We start from the raw sequence: 21,866 nt of genomic DNA, 5'->3' as shown, positions 1-21,866 counted from the left end.
TATTTTCAATGTGTCATATGTATACAACCTCTTTCACGTCATACTCACTCGCGCTATCATCGTCAACTCTTGCTGTTGGAGCACTTCTTGTGAATGAGCACTTCTATTATCTTCATATGTGTATGTGTGCAGTGTCTTGAAAACGTGCTTGCATTGTGAAAGTAGGAATAACATGTTGGCGGTGGTATCGCTGCGTGACAGAGGCAGTAGAGGGTGTCTATGAGTGAGTCGGTGCTACATTACGTACGTCCGGGCAGTGCTCTGATGCTCTTCTCTCCCTCTTGCACAGTGTGTCGTCACAGCCATCCTCGCTGATTAACACACCTGTCCACTGCTAAACACCTGTCCATCACTACACATGGCTCCTTCCATGTTGGCATCAGCTTTGCACAGTAATGTGTGTTTATGCATTCCAGCATTGGTTTATTACATTGTTATGGAAGTTGGGGCCATGGCAACTTCAGACTGTAAGTCTCAAAAATGTCAAGAAGTGCAATTTAACTTGGTCTTTAAAAAATGACAGGATGTTTGTGTTAGCGATAAATTCCTGATGAAACCTTTAGTTTTGGAGGTGGCTGTAACATATACTCTGAGTGTACTAAACATTATGATCACCTTCCTAATATTGAGTTCCACCCCTTTTGGCTGGATGTCCTTTGGGTGGTGGACCATTCTTGAGACACACAGGAAACTGTTGAGCCTGAAAAACCCAGCAGCATTGCAGTTCTTGACACACTCACACCGGTGCGCCTCACACCTACTACCATAGCCCGTTCAAAGTCACTTAAATATTTTGTAATGGCCATTCACCCTCTGAATGACACATATATATAATCCATGTCTCAATTGTCTCAATGCTTAACATGTGTCCTCCCCTTCATCTACACTGATTGAAGTGGATTAAACAAGTGACATCAATAGGGGATCATAACTTTCACCTGGTCAGTCTAACTCAAGGAAAGAGCAGGTGTTCCTAATGTTTTGTATACTCAGTGTATATATGGCTGGTCAAAGTTGTGGACATGGATGAGAAGTAATCTTGTTTTTTTTAGAGGTTTATCCACACTGTGTTACCATCAGTGAACTTGTCAAACTCACAGCAACTCAAGATGTCTGAGCAAACTACTGTTGTGTAAATAAAACATCTTAATAAAGAGATGAGGATAACTGAGCAAAGATTTGTCTGACTGTTTGTAACCCTTCTTTGACCTCCTTCTGATCATTTTTGGTCTTGATGTTTCACTAATATTACAGTCACCCATGAACAACCATGCATGGATACGTATGGCTACGGAGAGTTCTGCCTTGACTGCTCTTGGTCCTCTGTTCCCTGTGTAACCGGTGTCAGTGCCCAGCGAGCACATAAGATCAGGTGTGGCATTAGTGGGCGCGGCCAACACACCTGAACACACTTAACAAGATAGAGGATAGAGAGAGTTTTGCTGATGTGAGAAAGGAATGTATATGTTTTTAAATAACATTCTTAGAAAGTTATTTGAACTTCACTGTTTTCTTGTGGTTTTTACGGAAAGTTTTCTTAATGTTCTGAGAACATGGTTTTAAATAGAGCCATGAGGAAACCTGAAGAAAACGTTATACTGAAGTACTGAAATTCCCACAGAAGAACGTTGTTTCTTAAGGTACGCTGAACATTACGTGAACATTACTTTAAATAATACCATAGGAAACCTGTGGCAAATGTTATGCTGAAGTACTGAAATTCCCACAGAACGTTGTTTTATAACTATTTGAGAACATTCACAATGCCAAACCAGTTGGAGAACGTTTCTAGGACATCGCTCTGGATAAGAGCGTCTGCTAAATGACTTAAATGTAAATGTAAATGTAAATCACCAAACAGTAAAAGTAACCATGTTTGAACTTTTAGGGAAACGTTCTGTTAAAATAATGAAATACCAAGAAAAGAACAATATTTTGTAAAGTTCCTCAAATGTGCTGAGAATGTTCCAAAACCAACCAAATATCCTACACCATTCACAAAATGTTGTGGGAAGGTTGCAAAATAACCATAGGACAACCACGCTCTCACCAAGCTCTAACAAACATGGTTCTCAGAACGTTATTGAGTGCTTGTTTCCTTTGAAATGGGATCTGTTTGAATCGACTAAATTGAACAGCTTTGCATGAGTTATAAAAACATGGCATGCTAGCTCCATCCTGGTGGTGCAGTGGATTCATTCCATGGATAAAAAAAAGAAAATCATAGGTTAGAATCTTACTGATGCTTTGCCACAATAAAGAAGAAATGTGTTTGCATGTTTAATACCAAACCAATTCATTTCCATGTGTCCTATCGTTGCTTGGAGTTGAAAACAGTTAACCTAAACTAGTAGTGATAATTCAAGTCTTACTGAAACATTAAGTGGCCTCCATAACCTTAAAATGCCCTTCAAAATATGAACATTTGGAGAACGTTCTCAGAACATTATTTAATTACCTTCAAATAACCTTTCACTTCCGTTCTCAGAACATTAACAAAACATGTGGTTTTACTGGTCAGGAAACGCATGGCTTTGTTCACGGAACCAACGGGAAACCAAAAACGTACATTCCCACAACTCTCAATTCGTTACACCTTGGTGGAACACATGCCACACACTAAAATAGGAGAAACATTATATACACACACTGTAATTATATATCGATACAAGAATACAAAATAGCCCAACTTGTCATCTTTGAAGAACTTAGTAGGAGGTATGTTTAGTTTTGTGATTACAATAGTTCACCTTAGAGAAAAACAGAGGCTAGTGGAAGGTGGCATTTCAGGTGTGCCGCCTTCAGTTTTATCACCACCTGTAAGCCTCCAGTGCCAGTATTCACTTTTTGCTTGTTTGTAATTTACTAAATAAAATATTCATCTTCAGGAGAGAGTGAAGTGGTGGAGCTACATGGGATGGTATGCTGCAATGGGCTTCGAAAGAACATTTGAAGATTCCATTTCAGTATGTTATGCCCACTTTGAAATGAATTTATCATATCTTTATCATATCTTTTAACATTTCTCACACATATCCTCTCCTACACTTGACAGTCGGTTAATGTTGCAGACTTGCATTAGGTGTATTACTTGGTTCCATTAGGCTACCTCAAACTGAGGAACCAGGCGCTTAGAACAAGAGAAGGGGGTTAATAAGATGTAAATTACAACCTCCAAGATTGCAATCACACCATAAGAGGTGGGCCTATTAAGGAAATCAAACCTGTCCATTACTAAGGATAACTCATGAAAATGTTGTTTGCATAGTAGGATTGCCTTACGCATAGTAACATAATGGAGTACAATACCAACTTTAGTAGGCCTATATAAAATCATTTTGTTGTGTTTTGGGTATATGGAGATTAAAGATACAATATTATCATGAAATTAATGAAAATGGACAAAGCGTATATGGAGATTAAAGATATAATATTATCATGAAATGAATTAAAGTGGACCAGAGTCCATGAATAGGTATATTTATATTTTTAATGCCAAAATGTGATTGAGCCTTCCTGGACCATAGGCTAGGCTTACCGTATGCTATAAAGGTGTTCATGCAATATTGCAGTACACCACAGTTCATTTACAGGCTACTTTACCTATAGGCCTAGATTATAGGCATATAATCTAGGCCTACTCGCAACATATTCTGAAATATCACCTTCTAAATTTACAGTTACAGTAACTGTAGTCTGGATAACAGTATTTTTAGCTAACATTCCACTCCTGTCATTTGCCAAAGAGACTGGCCTTTCAGCAATCTCAACGTTCAATATGCATCCGGATTTACGGAGCAGTTGCTGATTGGTAGTTGGAAACATAGAGATCCTATTCAATTCTTGTCATTCTTAATTATATGGTTGGAAACAACATTGATATATTCCATGACAACGTTATGGAAGATGGGGTGCGCGCAAACTTGGCGCAATCTTCCATAACGTTGTCATTTGAATTTTAAGAACAACAAGAAACAATGTGAGGAGGTAGGATCAATGAAATATCATGTTGTTTAAAATGTCGAGAGAGGACTCCGTAATGAGAAAGAAATAATGATATATGGAAAAATACAAGATTTTCAAGATTTAATCGAGCTACGTTTGCTTCAGTAGCATCCCATTAATGAGAGGAAAGAAACACAAAACTCACCTGTCTTCATTCCTCGCACATGCAGATCTTCATGACTTGCTCACATTTTTACAATTTTGTTATGCTCTTTTCAGTTACGTATTATTTGTACCTCTCTTTGATGAAACTTTCTGAATGGACATAGAGAGAATTAGCCAAATGACAGGAAAAGCAAGGGGTGGAATATAATAGCTGAACAGAGGCGGCAACTACGCGAAAACGGCGCTTCAATTGGGGAATTCCACCTAGTGATGCTTTGCTGATAAGTTGCAATAATGTGCATCACCGTTAGATGTCACTCCTCTTCTCTTGGTCGACCATTTAACATATTTTTTTTCAACGATGTGATCCGAAAGTGGTCCAGAATCATTGATGACAATAAATCACTGAAATGTCGAGCAGCATAAGGGGTGATTTGTGAGCGCACTTTGCCATTGTTGTTTTCATTTCAGATTTTAACACCTTCAACAAAAATCATGTTGTTTTCATTTCACATTTTGACACCTTCACCAAAAATTATATTTCAGTTATTTGTCCTTTGACTAACATGTATCATTATATTTCATAATACTAGTAATACAACTCAACAGATAACAGTATTGTTCGAATATTATTCACAACATTAGGTATTATTATTTTAATTATTGTATTATTATAGGCCTAAACTACACATTAGAAAACATGAAATTAGTGTTAGGCTACAACTAGTAAACGTTTATACATTTGGCTTAGCCTATAACGATGGGAATACATTATTTGGATACAGTACTCTAATGGTACAAATTATGGTATAATATTTGTTTTAAATATAGATCCACTTGCAAACTAAGCATAGCTTAATAGTGGCTTTAATATATGCCTTGTGAGTGCAGCGGTCTTGTCGCTTTTGTTCCCAGAGTAGAGACTCCTAAAAAAAAAAATTGCGAATGCAGTAGAGGGAGGAGGGGAGACAGATGGAAGAGAAGTGTAGTACGTGGGAAAAGCTACAACGTGGATATATGTGTGTGAGGCAGCGGCTCTGGGATACAGAGGAATAGAGGAGAGCACGAGATGCTGACAGATTCCTGATAGATGTGCAAAATGGCGCAAGCAAGTTCTACCCCTGCGAGCCACCAATTGTTGTAGCTCGGAACATGAAGAGCTAGCCGTATGTCTGTTTTCTTCTGATCGCCTCACGTTGTTTTTTCAAGTATCGTAATATATTTCAAAGTGATTAAATGGCTACCAGAAGGCTCTGCCTTGTTCCATGCATTTTTGGATTACTCCTCAACGCTTTAGTCGGTAAGTGTTTATTGCTATCCTTTCTAGGCTACTACTACCTCTGCAGGATAACACCTTTTTGGAACGGAACCGCCTTTTCCCCCTATCGGAAGCTGGTGCTGCAGACCAAAGATAGTGCATCATATCTAGCCCTATATATTTCTATACCGTCTCCGCTGCAGACATGGTTGAACGAAACTATAGAAGCACTGACCATCTCGGCTGGCCGTGAACTTCAACATATCTCTTGCGTTTATTCCTTGAACGTTCATCTTCTTTTGGGGAATTCCGTTCCATGTGTATTATATTGGTGTGTCTGTGAGTGTGTGCCAATGGAATTTAGAAACCGATATTTGTTCATCAATGATCTCACACTTGAGTAGGTGGTGATGTGTAGCTGGCACGAACTTGTTTGACACTCTGAAAATATTATCATATTAGCCTATATAACAGCATGGATGTTGCTTAAAAAAAACATCTTGAATCCATGCGCCCTTTGGTTATATTGTATGTAGCCACGTGCAGCATACGTCCTAGAAACCACATAGGTTAACCCACATAGGGTCTGTTGCATAATTGTATAATAACCTCACACCCGGAAAATTATATAGGCAGATGATGATGGTGATGATGATAGGCTCCTACCATTGTAGCCTACGACTTGAACCAAGACAAAGTGGTAGGCTAATAATGATCATAATTATATGATGATATTGATAATAATAATAATAATAGCCTAATAATAGGCCTAACAATAAGAATAACAGCAATAGGTTATGAGATGATTTTGATTTTATGATGTTCAAGTAGGCTGTCCTATTAATTGAATGCATTAATTAAGATGTATAATTGTTTACACACATTATGGTCCATGTGGTTCTTAGGTGTGTGTGTTTATGTGTGTGTGTGTGTGTGTGTGTGTGTGTGTGTGTGTGTGTGTGTGTGTGTGTGTGTGTGTGTGTGTGTGTGTGTGTGTGTGTGTGTGTGTGTGTGTGTGTGTGTGTGTGTGTTGATTTGTGCCTGAAAGACTAGTATCTCTTTCCTTTCTTTCTTGGCTGTGGTCACTATGAATCATTACCATTGATGCACACAAACCAGCCTTTTATGCATTTATGGAATGTTATTGCTTTAAAAAAAAAGTTCTGCCACTTGTCTGCATAGAGCATATTAGCCTTTTTTTTAAATCAGAGCACTGAGCACTGATGCGCTTATCATCTGTCATAGGGGGAGATATCTTTAATTGACTGAGTCTTTGTGTAGTCAATTTATTGCTGTGAGAATGAATAAAAAGGCAGCAGTTATTGCCCGCTGAGGAGAATATTTGTACAGATGAACTTCTTTTTAAAATGTTCTTGGCTCCTTTGTTCAGTATGATTGACAGTTTTTAGTCCCTCAATGCGAGGCCCCATTTCCCAGCATGTAACCCGGATAGAGGGATGCTTTTATGATGAGCATCATGCCATAGAGACCCACAGGAGCACACCACCCATGTAATCACATTTCCAGTAAAGGCTGGAGCAGTAGTATGGAGGGTGAGAAAAGAGGAGTGAAGGAGTAAGAAAAGAGGAGTGAAGGAGTAAGGAAGGAGGAGTGAATGAGTAAGGAAGAAGGAGTGAAGGAGTAAGGAAGGAGGAGTGAAGTGGGAGTGAAAGAGGAAGGAAGGAAGAGTGAAGGAGTAAGGAAGGAGGAGTGAAGGAGTAAGGAAGGAGGAGTGATGGAGTAAGGAAGGAGGAGTGAAGGAGTAAGGAAGGAGGAGTGAATGAGTAAGGAAGAAGGAGTGAAGGAGTAAGGAAGGAGGAGTGAAGTGGGAGTGAAAGAGGAAGGAAGGAAGAGTGAAGGAGTAAGGAAGGAGGAGTGAAGGAGTAAGGAAGGAGGAGTGAAGGAGTACGGAAGGAGTAGTGAAAGAGTAAGGAAGGAGGAGTGAAGGAGTAAGGAAGGAGGAGTGAAGGAGTAAGGAAGTAGGAGTGAAAGAGGAAGGAAGGAAGAGTGAAGGAGTAAGGAAGGAGGAGTGAAGGAGTAAGGAAGGAGTAAGGAAGGAGGAGTGAAGGAGTAAGGAAGGAGGAGTGAAAGAGTACGGAAGGAGTAGTGAAAGAGTAAGGAAGGAGGAGTGAAGGAGTAAGGAAGGAGGAGTGAAGGAGTAAGGAAGGAGGAGTAAAGTAGTAAGGAAGGAAGAGTGAAGGAGTAAGGAAGGAGGAGTGAAGGAGTAAGGAAGGAGGAGTGAAGGAGTAAGGAAGGAGGAGTAAAGTAGTAAGGAAGGAGGAGTGAAGGAGTAAGGAAGGAGGAGTGAAGGAGTAAGGAAGGAAGAGTGAAGGAGTAAGGAAGGAGGAGTGAAGGAGTAAGGAAGGAGGAGTGAAGGAGGGGTAAAGTAGTAAGGAAGGAGGAGTGAAGGAGTAAGGAAGGAAGAGTGAAGGAGTAAGGAAGGAGGAGTGAAGGAGTAAGGAAGGAGGAGTGAAGGAGTAAGGAAGGAGGAGTAAAGTAGTAAGGAAGGAGGAGTGAAGGAGTAAGGAAGGAAGAGTGAAGGAGTAAGGAAGGAGGAGTGAAGGAGTAAGGAAGGAAGAGTGAAGGAGTAAGGAAGGAAGAGTGAAGGAGTAAAGAAGGAAGAGTGAAGAAGTAAGGAAGGAAGAGTGAAGGAGTAAGGAAGAGTGAAGGAGTAAGGAAGGAGGAGTGAAGGAGTAAGGAAGGAAGAGTGAAGGAGTAAGGAAGGAGAAGTGAAGGAGTAAGGAAGGAAGAGTGAAGGAGTAAGGAAGGAGGAGTGAAGGAGTAAGGAAGGAAGAGTGAAGGAGTAAGGAAGGAGAAGTGAAGGAGGAGTAAAGTAGTAAGGAAGGAGGAGTGAAGGAGTAAGGAAGGAAGAGTGAAGGAGTAAGGAAGGAGTAAGGAAGGAGGAGTGAAGGAGTAAGGAAGGAAGAGTGAAGGAGTAAGGAAGGAGGAGTGAAGGAGTAAGGAAGGAAGAGTGAAGGAGTAAGGAAGGAGGAGTGAAGGAGTAAGGAAGGAAGAGTGAAGGAGTAAGGAAGGAGAAGTGAAGAAGTAAGGAAGGAAGAGTGAAGGAGTAAGGAAGGAAGAGTGAAGGAGTAAGGAAGGAGGAGTGAAGGAGTAAGGAAGGAAGAGTGAAGGAGTAAGGAAGGAGGAGTGAAGGAAGAGTGAAGGAGGAGTGAAGGAGTAAGGAAGGAGGAGTGAAGGAGTAAGGAAGGAAGAGTGAAGGAGTAAGGAAGGAAGAGTGAAGGAGTAAGGAAGGAGGAGTGAAGGAGTAAGGAAGGAAGAGTGAAGGAGTAAGGAAGGAAGAGTGAAGGAGTAAGGAAGGAGGAGTGAAGGAGTAAGGAAGGAAGAGTGAAGGAGGAGTGAAGGAGTAAGGAAGGAGTAAGGAAGAAAGAGTGAAGGAGTTAGGAAGGAGGAGTGAAGGAGTAAGGAAGGAAGAGTGAAGGAGTAAGGAAGGAGCAAGGAAGGAAGAGTGAAGGAGTAAGGAAGGAGGAGTGAAGCAGTAAGGAAGGAGGAGTGAAGGAGTAAACATGATGCATACATTTTTTATTTGAGGCCTTTGAGTTCTTTGTGTGTGGCTCGTGAGTGACTTATAAGGGAGTTGTTGTGATGTATTCTAGCCGCCACATCTAAGAAAAATGAAATCGTTTCAATTGATTTGTTTCACTAATCCTGCAGTAATTGAATCACTTTTTGTGCCGTTTAAAGTTTCAGTCAATATGAGGAACCACTGAGGTAAGAACCACTGAGGTAAGAAGGTGTATGGTTAGAAGCTGTAGTGAAGCTTGAATAGAACAGTCCGTTGTTTGTTTTCATCCTGCAAGGTATGACCAGAGAGGTGTGCACTGTTAGATGTTTGTTCAAAATAAAGACAAATAGTAACAGTAACAACAGCAACAACAAAAAATTGTTTGTATTTCAATCGTGAAACAAATGATTTTGTTAGTCACATTCACTATAAGGATGCTATTGTTGTTTACTTGTGTTATTCTTGTGAGGTTCATCTTGGACCCTGTAATATAATTTGTAGGCTTGCCATAGACTGCACACAAAACTGTTATTCTTCTATGTTCGTTTGGTGAAAGATGAGTAGTCTACACAGAGACCTCAGGTGCACCTGTCCCATAGGGAATGACCATGTGTTGACAATGTTATGGACACATGTCAGACCGCCGGACTAGAGGGAACTTGACATAGGAATATTGTTGATTGAAGCAGGTGGGAGTTAATGCATTGGCCAGGGTGAGTCATCATCACAATGCAAACACAGTTGTAAATTGTATGAAATGTACATTTTCTTCGAGCTTATAGTGGGATTATTGTTAGTAGATATTTCTTGTCAATATCATCTTCCTGGTGTTGGGATTTAGTCTGTGGGTCAGCTTATTCCTTTGATAATTGAAAGGTGAAGGGCACCCTGTTGCAGCTGTGTGTGTGTGTGTGTGTGTGTGTGTGTGTGTGTGTGTGTGTGTGTGTGTGTGTGTGTGCGTGCGTGCGTGCGTGCGTGCGTGCGTGCGTGCGTGAGTGCGTGCATTCGTTCGTGCGTCTGTGAGTGTGTGTGTGTGCATGTACGTGTGCCCGTGTCTGTGTGTTTATAGTATGAGGAGCAAAAGGAAGGTTCATAATGATTCATAATTGACATGGGTAGATTCCTGTGGCTAGGTATACAAACATATAGTCTTTACTTACAGGGTCTACCCTAGAAATAAAGATAATGTTTTGATCTCTCACGGCAAAGTACTATAAAAATAGCTTTTTACTTTAGACCATAGAATTACCGTTATGGATGTTATGGGTGTTACAGAGTCTGATTGGCTGCTGTCAGAGATAGTCTGTGAGGTTGTAAGGATAAGGTCAAAACATGGATAGCCATTTCGAAGGAAGGACTTGACTGAACACAAAAACTATAATTTTATTGTTATTTCCATTATTAGGAAAAAGGAAAAAAAAAAGAAAACAGAATCTGAAACGGAGTCTAATTTCTTGATCGAAGTCTAGCATGATATATTTTTTTGTCAACAGAAGCCATACTACCTTAGAACGACATAATTACAGGTAGCCTTAATAGTATACTGCATAGGCTAAGGCCAGGCACCACACCGAATGCAGTATTTTCTAAATCTATGTATACATACAGTGGGAAGAACAAGTATTTAATACACTGCCGATTTTGCAGGTTTTCCGACTTACAAAGCATGTAGAGGTCTGTAATTCTTATCATAGGTACACTTAAACTGTGAGAGATGGAATCTAAAACACACATAAAGAAAATCACATTGTATGATTTTTAAGTAATTAATATGCATTTTATTGCATGACATAAGTATTTGATCACCTACCAAACAGTAAGAATTCCGACTCTCACAGACCTGTTAGTTTTTCTTTAAGAAGCTCTCCTGTTCTCCACTCATTACCTGTATTAACTGCACCTGTTTGAACTCGTTACCTGTATAAAAGACACCTGTCCACACACTCAATCAAACAGACTCCAACCTCTCCACAATGGCCAAGACCAGAGAGTTGTGTAAGGACACCAGGGATAAAATTGTAGACCTGCACAAGGCTGGGATGGGCTACAGGACAATAGGCAAGCAGCTTGGTGAGAAGGCAACAACTGTTGGTGCAATTATTAGAAAATGGAAGAAGTTCAAGATGACGGTCAATCACCCTCGGTCTGGGGCTCCATGCATGATCTCACCTCGTGGGGCATCAATGATCATGAGGAAGGTGAGGGATCAGCACAGAACTACACGGCAGGACCTGGTCAATGACCTGAAGAGAGCTGGGACCACAGTCTCAAAGAAAACCATTAGTCACACACTACGCCGTCATGGATTAAAATCCTGCAGTGCACGCAAGGTCCCCCTGCTCAAGCCATCGCATGTCCAGGCCCGTCTGAAGTTTCCCAATGACCATCTGGATGATCCAGAGGAGGAATGGAAGAAGGTCATGTGGTCTGAACTCCACTAGCCATGTTTGGAGGAAGAAGAAGGATGAGTACAACCCCAAGAACACCATCCCAACTGTGAAGCATGGAGGTGGAAACATCATTCTTTGGGGATGCTTTACTGCAAAGGGGACAGGACGACTCTATCGTATTGAGGGGAGGATGGATGGGGCTATGTATCGCAAGATCTTGGCCAACAAACTCCTTTACTCAGTAAGAGCATTGAAGATGGGTCGTGGCTGGGTCTTCCAACATGACAACGACCCGAAACACACAGCCACGGCAACTAAGGAGTGGCTCCGTAAGAAGCATCTCAAGGTCCTGGAGTGGCCTAGCCAGTCTCCAGACCTGAACCCAATAGAAAGTCTCTGGAGGGAGCTGAAAGTCCATATAGGGATCTGGAGAAGGTCTGTATGGAGGAGTGGGCCAAAATCCCTGCTGCAGTGTGTGCAAACCTGGTCAAGAACTACAGGAAACGTATGATCTATGTAATTGCAAACAAAGGTTTCTGTACCAAATATTAAGGTCTGCTTTTCTGATGTATCAAATACTTATGTCATGCAATAAAATGCAAATTAATTACTTAAAAATCATTCAATGTGATTTTCTGGATTTTTGTTTTAGATTCCGTCTCTCACAGTTGAAGTGTACCTATGATAACAATTACAGACCTCTACATGCTTTGTAAGTAGGGAAAACCTGCAAAATCGGCAGTGCATCAAATACTTGTTCTCCCCACTGTGTATCAAAATGTCCATTACAAGTTGAATGTGGACACAAATATGAGATTATTCTTATTACACATTTTCGGAAATATTGTATTCAAATATGTAAATGAAGCAATATACAGGTAACTGCCAAAATAAAGGAAACACCAACATAAAGTGTCTTAATAGACTGTTTGGCCACCATGAGCCAGAACAGATTTAATTCACCTTGGCATAGATTCTACTAGTGTTTGGAACTCTATTGGAGGGATGTGACACCATTCATCATGACTCTAAGCATGATGGGATGTTAATAGCTTAATTAATTCAGGAACCACACCTGTGTGGAAACACCTGCGTTCTTTCTTCCAATATACTTTGTATCCCTGTTTACTTAAGTGTTTCCATTATTTTGGCAGTTACCTGTACATGTGCCTATTCTGCCAACCAGTGGTGTAAAATATTGAAGTAAAAATACTTTAAAGTACTACTAGTGTATTTTGGGGGGGTATCTGTACTTTACTTTACTATTTACTATTTACAGTGGGGCAAAAAAGTATTTAGTCAGCCACCAATTGTGCAAGTTCTCCCACTTCAAAAGATGAGAGAGGCCTGTAGTTTTCATCATAGGTACACTTCAACTATGACAGACAAAATTAGAAAAAAAATCCAGAAAATCACATTGTAGGATTTTTTATGAATTTATTTGCAAATTATGGTGGAAAATAAGTATTTTGCCAATAACAAAAGTTTATCTCAATACTTTGTTATATACCCTTTGTTGGCAATGACTGAGGTCAAAAGTTTTCTGTAAGTCTTCACAAGGTTTTCACACACTGTTGCTGGTATTTTGGCCCATTACTCCATGCAGATCTCCTCTAGAGCAGTGATATTTTGGGGCTGTTGCTGGGCAACACGGGCTTTCAACTCCCTCCAAAGATTTTCTATGGGGTTGAGATCTGGAGACTGGCTAGGCCACTCCAGGACCTTGAAATGCTTCTTACGAAGCCACTCCTTCGTTGCGCGGGCGGTGTGTTTGGGATCATTGTCATGCTGAAAGACCCAGCCACGTTTCATCTTCAATGCCCTTGCTGATGGAAGGAGGTTTTCACTCAAAATCTCATGATACATGGCCCATTCATTCTTTCCTTTACACGGATCAGTCGTCCTGGTTCCTTTGCAGAAAAACAGCCCCAAAGCATGATGTTTCCACCCCCATGCTTCACAGTAGGTATGGTGTTCTTTGGATGCAACTCAGCATTCTCTGTCCTCCAAACCCGACGAGTTGAGTTTTTACCAAAAAGTCATATTTTGGTTTCATCTAACCATATGACATTCTCCCAATCTTCTTCTGGATCATCCAAATGCTCTCTAGCAAACTTCAGATGGGCCTGGACATGTACTGGCTTAAGCAGGGAGACACGTCTGGCACTGCAGGATTTGAGTCCCTGGCGGCGTAGTGTGTTACTGATGGTAGGCTTTGTTACTTTGGTCCCAGCTCTCTGCAGGTCATTCACTAGGTCACCCCGTGTGGTTCTGGGATTTTTGCTCACCGTTCTTGTGATCATTTTGACCCCCCAGGTGAGATCTTGCGTGGAGCCCCAGATCGAGGGAGATTATCAGTGGTCTTGTATGTCTCCCATTTCCTATTAATTGCTCCCACAGTTGATTTCTTCAAACCAAGCTGCTTACCTATTGCAGATTCAGTCTTCCCAGCCTGTTGCAGGTCTACAATTTTGTTTCTGGTGTCCTTTGACAGCTCTTTGGTCTTGGCCGTAGTGGAGTTTGGAGTGTGACTGTTTGAGGTTGTGGACAGGTGTCTTTTATACTGATAACAAGTTCAAACAGGTGCCATTAATACAGGTAACGAGTGGAGGACAGAGGAGCCTCTTAAAAGCCTCTTAGAAGTTACAGGACTGTGAGAGCCAGAAATCTTGCTTGTTTGTAGGTGACCAAAAACTTATTTTCCACCATAATTTGCAAATAAATGTATTAAAATTCCTACAATGTGATTTTCTGGATTTTTTTTCTCATTTTGTCAGTCATAGTTGAGGTGTACCTATTATGAAAATTACAGGCCTCTCTCATCTTTTTAAGTGGGAGAACTTGCACAATTGGTGGCTGACTAAATACTTTTTGCCCCACTGTATATATCATACTTTTATTTCACTACATTCCTAAAGAAAATCATGTACTTTTTACTCCTTATGTTTTTCCTGAAACCCAAAAGTAATTGTTACATTTTGAATGCTTAGCAGGACAGGAAAATGGTCCAATTACAGACTTCTCAAGAGAACTTGGAGTGTGCCCCTGCAACTCCCTCCCTCCCAAAAATGAATGGTGCCATCTGGTTTGCTTAATATAAGGAATTTGAAATGATTTATACTTTTACTTTTGATACTTAAGTATATTTTAGCAATTATATTTACTTTAGATACTTAGTATATTTAAAACTGAATTATTTTAGACTTTTACTCAAGTAGTATTTTACTGGATGACTTTCCTTCATTAACACGTCAACTTCATAACAAACACTGGGGGACATCTATAAGCGGCAAAACCAGCTTTGTGTGCCCTTTCCAAAAATAATTAAATACATGTATGATTGACCCCCAAAGAATTATTTGGGTGATTCCATGCAAGGATAGCCCCAAAAAGTTTTTTTTGTATCTCAGATTGTTCTGACATTTCTCACATAGAAACTTAATTCGGAAGGATGGATGTTTGACATGCGTTTTATATTTGTATCACAAACCATTTTTGAGAAAATCATGATGAAAGTGGCCATTTTAAGCCCTTTTTAGACCTGTACATGCCTAATGTAAGACCCTATAATCTGTGAACTGTACATGATACTGTCAAGGCTGTGGGTAAGTGGTGAAAGGAGTCAGGTGCAGGAGAGCTGAGATGCGTGGACAAGGTATTTAATACAAAAAAACACCAGTACAAACACAATACTATGGTACTGTAAAAATACAAATAAATATAAATAAACAGGCGTCATAACAAAACCCGGCAACAACCTACCAGCTGTCAAATACAGCCTTAAAATAAAACAAACACGCACACAAATATGGGGGAAACCAGAGGGTAAATAAACAAAGACAAAACAAATGGAAAATGAAAAGTGGATCGGTGATGGCTAGAAGGCCGGCGACGTCGACCGCCGAACGCCGCTCGAACAAGGAGAGGGACCGACTCCGGTGGAAGTCGTGACATATACAGACAACATCTTGTGGTCACTTCTTATAGTTTGCTCTAAAATATTGAGAATGAATAGAATCTGAAAAACACATTTTCACATGAATTATTCAACATAAAAAGTACCCTTTTTGATTTAGCTTATTTTATACATACAAAATACTTTTGAAGATAAGACATATTATAGTATGAGAAATTGACATTATAGGTCATTAACCAATCACAGCCCTCCTTTGGGATTGTACATTCAGCAAATCACCAGCGGAGAGAGTTCCCTTTGAATCCATTTTCCCATTCACTATGTTGGTGGTGCTCATAACTTAACAATTAGCATAGTGCCCACTCTGGAAATCTGATGTAAACAATGTCTTAAATTGAACAACATCAAAAAGGGCACTTTTGAGATGTTAATATTTTTAATGTTGAATAAAGGAATGTTTTTAGAATCTAGACATACTCCGTATTTTAGAGCACACTATAAGGTGTAAAAAATAATACCAAAATTGTTGCCTGGATCAATGACGAGTTGGCAATGGATGGTAGCCTACAGGGTTGAGTAGACTTGGCATTGAAACTGAGGAAGAGGTGGATGAGAGAGCCTTGCTATTTCACTGAGAAGGTGAAATTTAAGAGTGGAGAAAGTGATGAGACAAAGATCAGGTCCTGCTTCTGATATCTAAACAGTGTGAGGGATAACGAGATGGGTGGCTCCCGATACAATATTGCTACGCTTAACACGTTTACCCTCATAATGTACTGTTATTGTGTGAGATGATTGGAGTTTTTAAAAAGTCTATGTTTTTTTGTGTAATCAGAAATTGAGACCTGCCTCTTGATTGCTTTGTAATGATCTGATCCAGATCTGTGACTGTATGGGTCTGATTAAACAACAACAGCAGTGGCTGCTGAAATTGAAGTGCCTCATATGACAAGGGACAAATTACCCAGGAGTGCTTTTTACTGAGGAGGAAATTATGGGAGCATTAAGAATGCATTGTTCTGCAGTGTTCAGGATGCTCACTGTCTGTGATTGATAAAACCAAGCTTTTTATGTTTTTGCTCCGCAACAGATTGTGCTGTGATGCAGCTATGACCGCTTGATTTCTAACAATGTTGAATAGAGCTTGGTTATTATTTAGCCAACTGCAGCAGTTTGGCTGTGAGGCTGTGTATGCCTCCCTCCCTCCAGTCCTTTGTACAGTAGCACAGTGGGCTTAATTGAATGCCAGTAGTAAACCTGAGCGCGAGCCACACTTAGCCACCACTAGTCTCTCTCAGCCTGGCAGGCTTCTGGTCTCCCACGGTGGTAATCCTAAACCCCAGGGTGCCCTTCCCCTTGTTAAAGGGAGCATTAAGAGGAGGGGTCTGCCTGACTGCGTGTGCCTCTTTCTCAGTCTCTTTGACAGTGTGTCAATGCTCTGACCTCTGGCATCTACAGCTGTGCTGGCCTCTCTTCTCCTGTTCCACGCAGCACAGCACCCAGCAGCACAGCACACAACACACACATGGCCAGCCATCCCTCCCCTCCTCATCCATTACCCTGACCCCTCTATAGCTTAGCTAGGTGCTCAGTGCTTCTGCTGTGCCCATGTGCTGGTAATGCTGTCCACCTTTCTCTGTTTCTCTCCTCTCTCTCTCTTACTGTCTGTTATTTCACCTTTTTTCAAGTCAGTTCTTAATTTCTTAGGAACAGTGGGTTAACTGTCAGATTTGTTATTTCACCTCTCTTCTCCTTTTTTCCAAAGACAGTTGTTTACCTTTATTTAACTAGGCAAGTCAGTTAAGAACAAATTCTTAATTTCAATGACGGCCTAGGAACAGTGGGTTAACCTCCAGTTAAGGGGCAGAACGACAGATTTGTACCTTGTCAGCTCGGGGTTTGAACTTGCAACCTTCCGGTTACTAGTCCAACGCTTCAACCTGCCTAGTGATTAAGTTGGAACTAGAGGTCGGCCGCAACTAGAGGTCGGCCGATTAATCGGAATGGGCGATTAATTAGGGCCGATTTCAAGGTTTTATAAGAATCGTAAATCGTTATTTTTGGGCACCGATTTGGGCGATTTTTTAAAATGTTTTTTATTTAATCTTTATTTAACTAGGCAAGTTAGTTTAGAACACATTCTTACCTTCAATGACGGCCTACGAACGGTGGGTTAACTGCCTCGTTCAAGGGCAGAGCGACAGATTTTCACCTTGTCAGCTCGGGGATCCAATCTTGCAACCTTACAGTTAACTAGTCCAACGCAATAACGACCTGCCTCTCTCTCGTTGCACTCCACAAGGAGACTGCCTGTTACGCAAATGCAGTACGCCAAGGTAAGTTGCTAGCTAGCATTAAACTTATCTTATAAGACAATCAATCAATCATAATCACTAGTTAACTACATGTGGGTTTTTTTTTATTTTTTTTTATTTTTTTTTATTTCACCTTTATTTAACCAGGTAGGCTAGTTGAGAACAAGTTCTCATTTGCAACTGCGACCTGGCCAAGATAAAGCATAGCAGTGTGAACAGACAACACAGAGTTACACATGGAGTAAACAATTAACAAGTCAATAACACAGTAGAAAAAAAGGGGAGTCTATATACAATGTGTGCAAAAGGCATGAGGAGGTAGGCGAATAATTACAATATTGCAGATTAACACTGGAGTGATAAATGATCAGATGATCATGTACAGGTAGAGATATTGGTGTGCAAAAGAGCAGAAAAGTAAATAAATAAAAACTGTGGGGATGAGGTAGGTGAAAATGGGTGGGCTATTTACCAATAGACTGTACAGCTGCAGCGATCGGTTAGCTGCTCAGATAGCTGATGTTTTAAGTTGGTGAGGGAGATAAAAGTCTCCAACTTCAGCGATTTTTGCAATTCGTTCCAGTCACAGGCAGCAGAGTACTGGAACGAAAGGCGGCCGAATGAGGTGTTGGCTTTAGGGATGATCAGTGAGATACACCTGCTGGAGCGCGTGCTACGGATGGGTGTTGCCATCGTGACCAGTGAACTGAGATAAGGCGGAGCTTTACCTAGCATGGCCTTGTAGATGACCTGGAGCCAGTGGGTCTGGCGACGAATATGTAGCGAGGGCCAGCCGACTAGAGCATACAAGTCGCAGTGGTGGGTAGTATAAGGTGCTTTAGTGACAAAACGGATGGCACTGTGATAAACTGCATCCAGTTTGCTGAGTAGAGGGTTGGAAGCAATTTTGTAGATGACATCGCTGAAGTCGAGGATCGGTAGGATAGTCAGTTTTACTAGGGTAAGCTTGGCAGCGTGAGTGAAGGAGGCTTTGTTGCGGAATAGAAAGCCGACTCTTGATTTGATTTTCGATTGGAGATGTTTGATATGAGTCTGGAAGGAGAGTTTGCAGTCTAGCCAGACACCTAGGTACTTATAGGTGTCCACATATTCAAGGTCGGAACCATCCAGGGTGGTGATGCTCGTCGGGCATGCGGGTGCAGGCAGCGATCGGTTGAAAAGCATGCATTTGGTTTTACTAGCGTTTAAGAGCAGTTGGAGGCCACGGAAGGAGTGTTGTATGGCATTGAAGCTCGTTTGGAGGTTAGATAGCACAGTGTCCAATGACGGGCCGAAAGTATATAGAATGGTGTCGTCTGCGTAGAGGTGGATCAGGGAATCGCCCGCAGCAAGAGCAACATCATTGATATATACAGAGAAAAGAGTCGGCCCGAGAATTGAACCCTGTGGCACCCCCATAGAGACTGCCAGAGGACCGGACAGCATGCCCTCCGATTTGACACACTGAACTCTGTCTGCAAAGTAATTGGTGAACCAGCTCTTCGTTGTGCGTCAAGCATTGCGCTGTTTATGACTTCAAGCCTATCAACACCCGAGATGAGGCTGGTGTAACCGAAGTGAAATGGCTAGCTAGTTAGCGTGCGCTAATAGCGTTTCAAACGTCACTCGCTCTGAGCCTTGGAGTGGTTGTTTCCCTTGCTCTGCATGGGTAACGCTGCTTCGAGGGTGGCTGTTATTGATGTGTTCCTGGTTCGAGCCCAGGTAGGAGCGAGGAGAGGGACGGAAGCTGTACTGTTACACTGGCAATACTAAAGTGCCTATAAGAACATCCAATAGTCAAAGTTTAATGAAATACAAATGGTATAGAGGGAAATAGTCCTATAATCCCTATAATAACTACAACCTAAAACTTCTTACCTGGGAATATTGAAGACTCATGTTAAAAGGAACCACCAGCTTTCATATGTTCTCATTTTCTGAGCAAGGAACTTAAATGTTAGCTTTCTTACATGGCACATATTGCACTTTTACTTTCTTATCCAACACTTTGTTTTTGCATTATTTAAACCAAATTGAACATGTTTCATTATTTACTTGAGGCTAAATTGATTGTATTGATGTATTATATTAAGTTAAAATAAGTGTTCATTCAGTATTGTTGTAATTGTCATTATTACAAATAAATTGTAAAGAAATCGGCTGATTAATTGGTATCGGCTTTTTAGGTCCTCCAATAATCGGTATTGGCGTTGAAAAATCATAATCGGTCGACCTCTAGTTGAAACCAGTCATGAATGTTCCATGTGGACATTAATTTTGAATGTCTTGGAGGCAGTCATCAGTGCTTTGTGAGAGTCCACAGACCTCCGAGTCTATCTGATGACATTGATGAGCCAATCAGTGAAAGCTCTCATTTGAAATGCTGCATGATCCTGCTCTCTCTCCATGCTTTATTCATTTACAACAACAAAAATTCATTGAATTCATCAGCTTCCTGTTCAGCTAAAAGGACACACTCCAATGCATTCATGAAATGCTCATCTCTGTGAAATACATTAATAAAGCCATGTTCTGCTACTCTTGAAATCACTGACATGATAATAACACAGATTCAGTTTGTTGATGTTACTACGGGCGACGAAACACTACTTCCATTGAGACTTTAGTGGAGCAGAGAGCTCTGTGCGGGCAGCACGACCAACAAGGGGTTAAATATTTCACCACCCCTTTGTTTTTCAGAGGCAGTAGCACTGATGTCGCTTTGGTCTCGTAGCAGCTTTACTCACCTCGCAGAGAGAGGGAGGGAGGGAAACGGTTAGAAAGGAGAGCATGTCAATGAATTCCTTGTCTGCACCTAAAGGGGAGTATTCCTGGGCTGGAATTTGAGGGATGACACTGGAGGTCCTCTGTGCTGACCCCTGTGCTTCCCCTCCCGCCCAATCCCCCACTCAGATTCCTGGGTCCGAGGCAGGGGCTGTTAGTGCTTAGTCCTTGAGCAGCTGAAACCTGATACTGAGAGCAGGAGGTGCAGGAGAGTCCGCTAAGCTTTACTTTTATGGCGCCAAGTCAGGTCAGCTTGTTTACATCCTTTATTTATTGTTCTCTCTCCTTCTGTTCCCTCTCAGAACCAGACACTAGACCTCACTCTGGTATCATCGCCAAGCATAACTATTGATATTAATGAATTAATCAGTACCTCGCTAATAAGTCACAGAAGGGAAGTATGTGTGTGGGTGTGTGTGTGTGTGTGTGTGTAATACGAGCTTGCAAGTGTGAATTATTGTGTGCGCCTCTGTGTGTGTGTGTGTGTGTGTGTGTGTGTGTGTGTGTGTGTGTGTGTGTGTGTGTGTGTGTGTGTGTGTGTGTGTGTGTGTGTGTGTGTGTATCTGCTCCGTTCTTGTTGTGTAAGACTTTATCATGACCAGGTAATCATTTAACCCTGCTCTCTGGCTCTGGCTGAGCTGTTCAGAGAGAGGAGTGAGAAGAATAACAAGGATAGTTTCCTTATTTACACTGCCCTGTGCTCTCTGTCTCAGCCCACACACACTGCACAAACTCACACACAGAGACCTTCATTGACACTAGATGGAAATATACTAAGCAAAAATAGAAATGCGACATGCAACAATTTTACAGATTTGACTGAGTTACAGTTCATATGAGGAAATCAGTCAATTGAAATAAATTCATTTGGCCCTAATTTATGGATTTCACACGACTGGGAATACAGCTATGCATCTAGATACCTTTAAAAATGGCCCTCTGATGGGCCTCAGGATCTTGTCACTGTATTTTTGTGCATTCAAATTGCCATCGATAAAATGCCCATACCATAACCTCACCGCTACCATAGGGCACTCTGTTCACAACGTCGATATCAGTAAACCGCACGCCCACACAACGCCATACACATGGTCTGTGGTTGTGAAGCTGGTTGGATGCACTGCCAAATTCTCTAAAATGATGTTGGAGATGGCTTATGGTAGAAAAATTAACATTACATTATCTGGCAACAGCTCTCGTGGACATTCCTGCAGTCAGCATGCCAATTGCACGGCCCCTCAAAACTGTGGCATTCCTTGTGACAAAACTGCACATTTTAGAGTGTCCTTTTATTGTCCCCAGCACAAGGTGCACCTTTGTACTGAGCATGCTGTTTAATCGGCTTCTTCATATGCCAGCTCACTGGTCACCATAGCAACACACACCCGTAGCACGTGCTCCAGCAGGTATATTTCACTGGTCATCCCCAAAGCCAACACCTGATTTGGCCGCCTTTCCTTCCAGTTCTCTGCTGCCAATGACTCACTAACTTTAAGCATCGGCTGTCGGAACAGTTAACCGATCACTGCACCCGTACACAGCCCATCTGTAAATAGCCCACCCAACTACC

The 21,866-nt window shown here is 41.4% G+C and overlaps 1 protein-coding gene across 1 annotated transcript in view; it reads left to right on the top strand.

The window, feature by feature from the left end:
* Positions 1-5,079: 5,079 nt before the first annotated feature.
* LOC118394153 (immunoglobulin superfamily DCC subclass member 3-like) overlaps positions 5,080-21,866 on the top strand; it is a 118,654-nt gene continuing 101,867 nt past the window's right edge. Inside the window, exon 1 of the mRNA XM_052462155.1 lies at positions 5,080-5,410. Within this exon, the coding sequence (XP_052318115.1) occupies positions 5,347-5,410 (64 nt within the window). The 5' untranslated portion in view covers positions 5,080-5,346. The remainder of the gene's footprint in view (positions 5,411-21,866) is intronic.

The sequence above is a fragment of the Oncorhynchus keta genome, chromosome 14, assembly GCF_023373465.1.
Source record: "Oncorhynchus keta strain PuntledgeMale-10-30-2019 chromosome 14, Oket_V2, whole genome shotgun sequence".
NCBI lineage: Eukaryota > Metazoa > Chordata > Actinopteri > Salmoniformes > Salmonidae > Oncorhynchus > Oncorhynchus keta.
The sequence above is the reverse complement of the archived record's forward strand: the minus strand, read 5'-3'. Positions and strand labels throughout refer to the sequence as shown.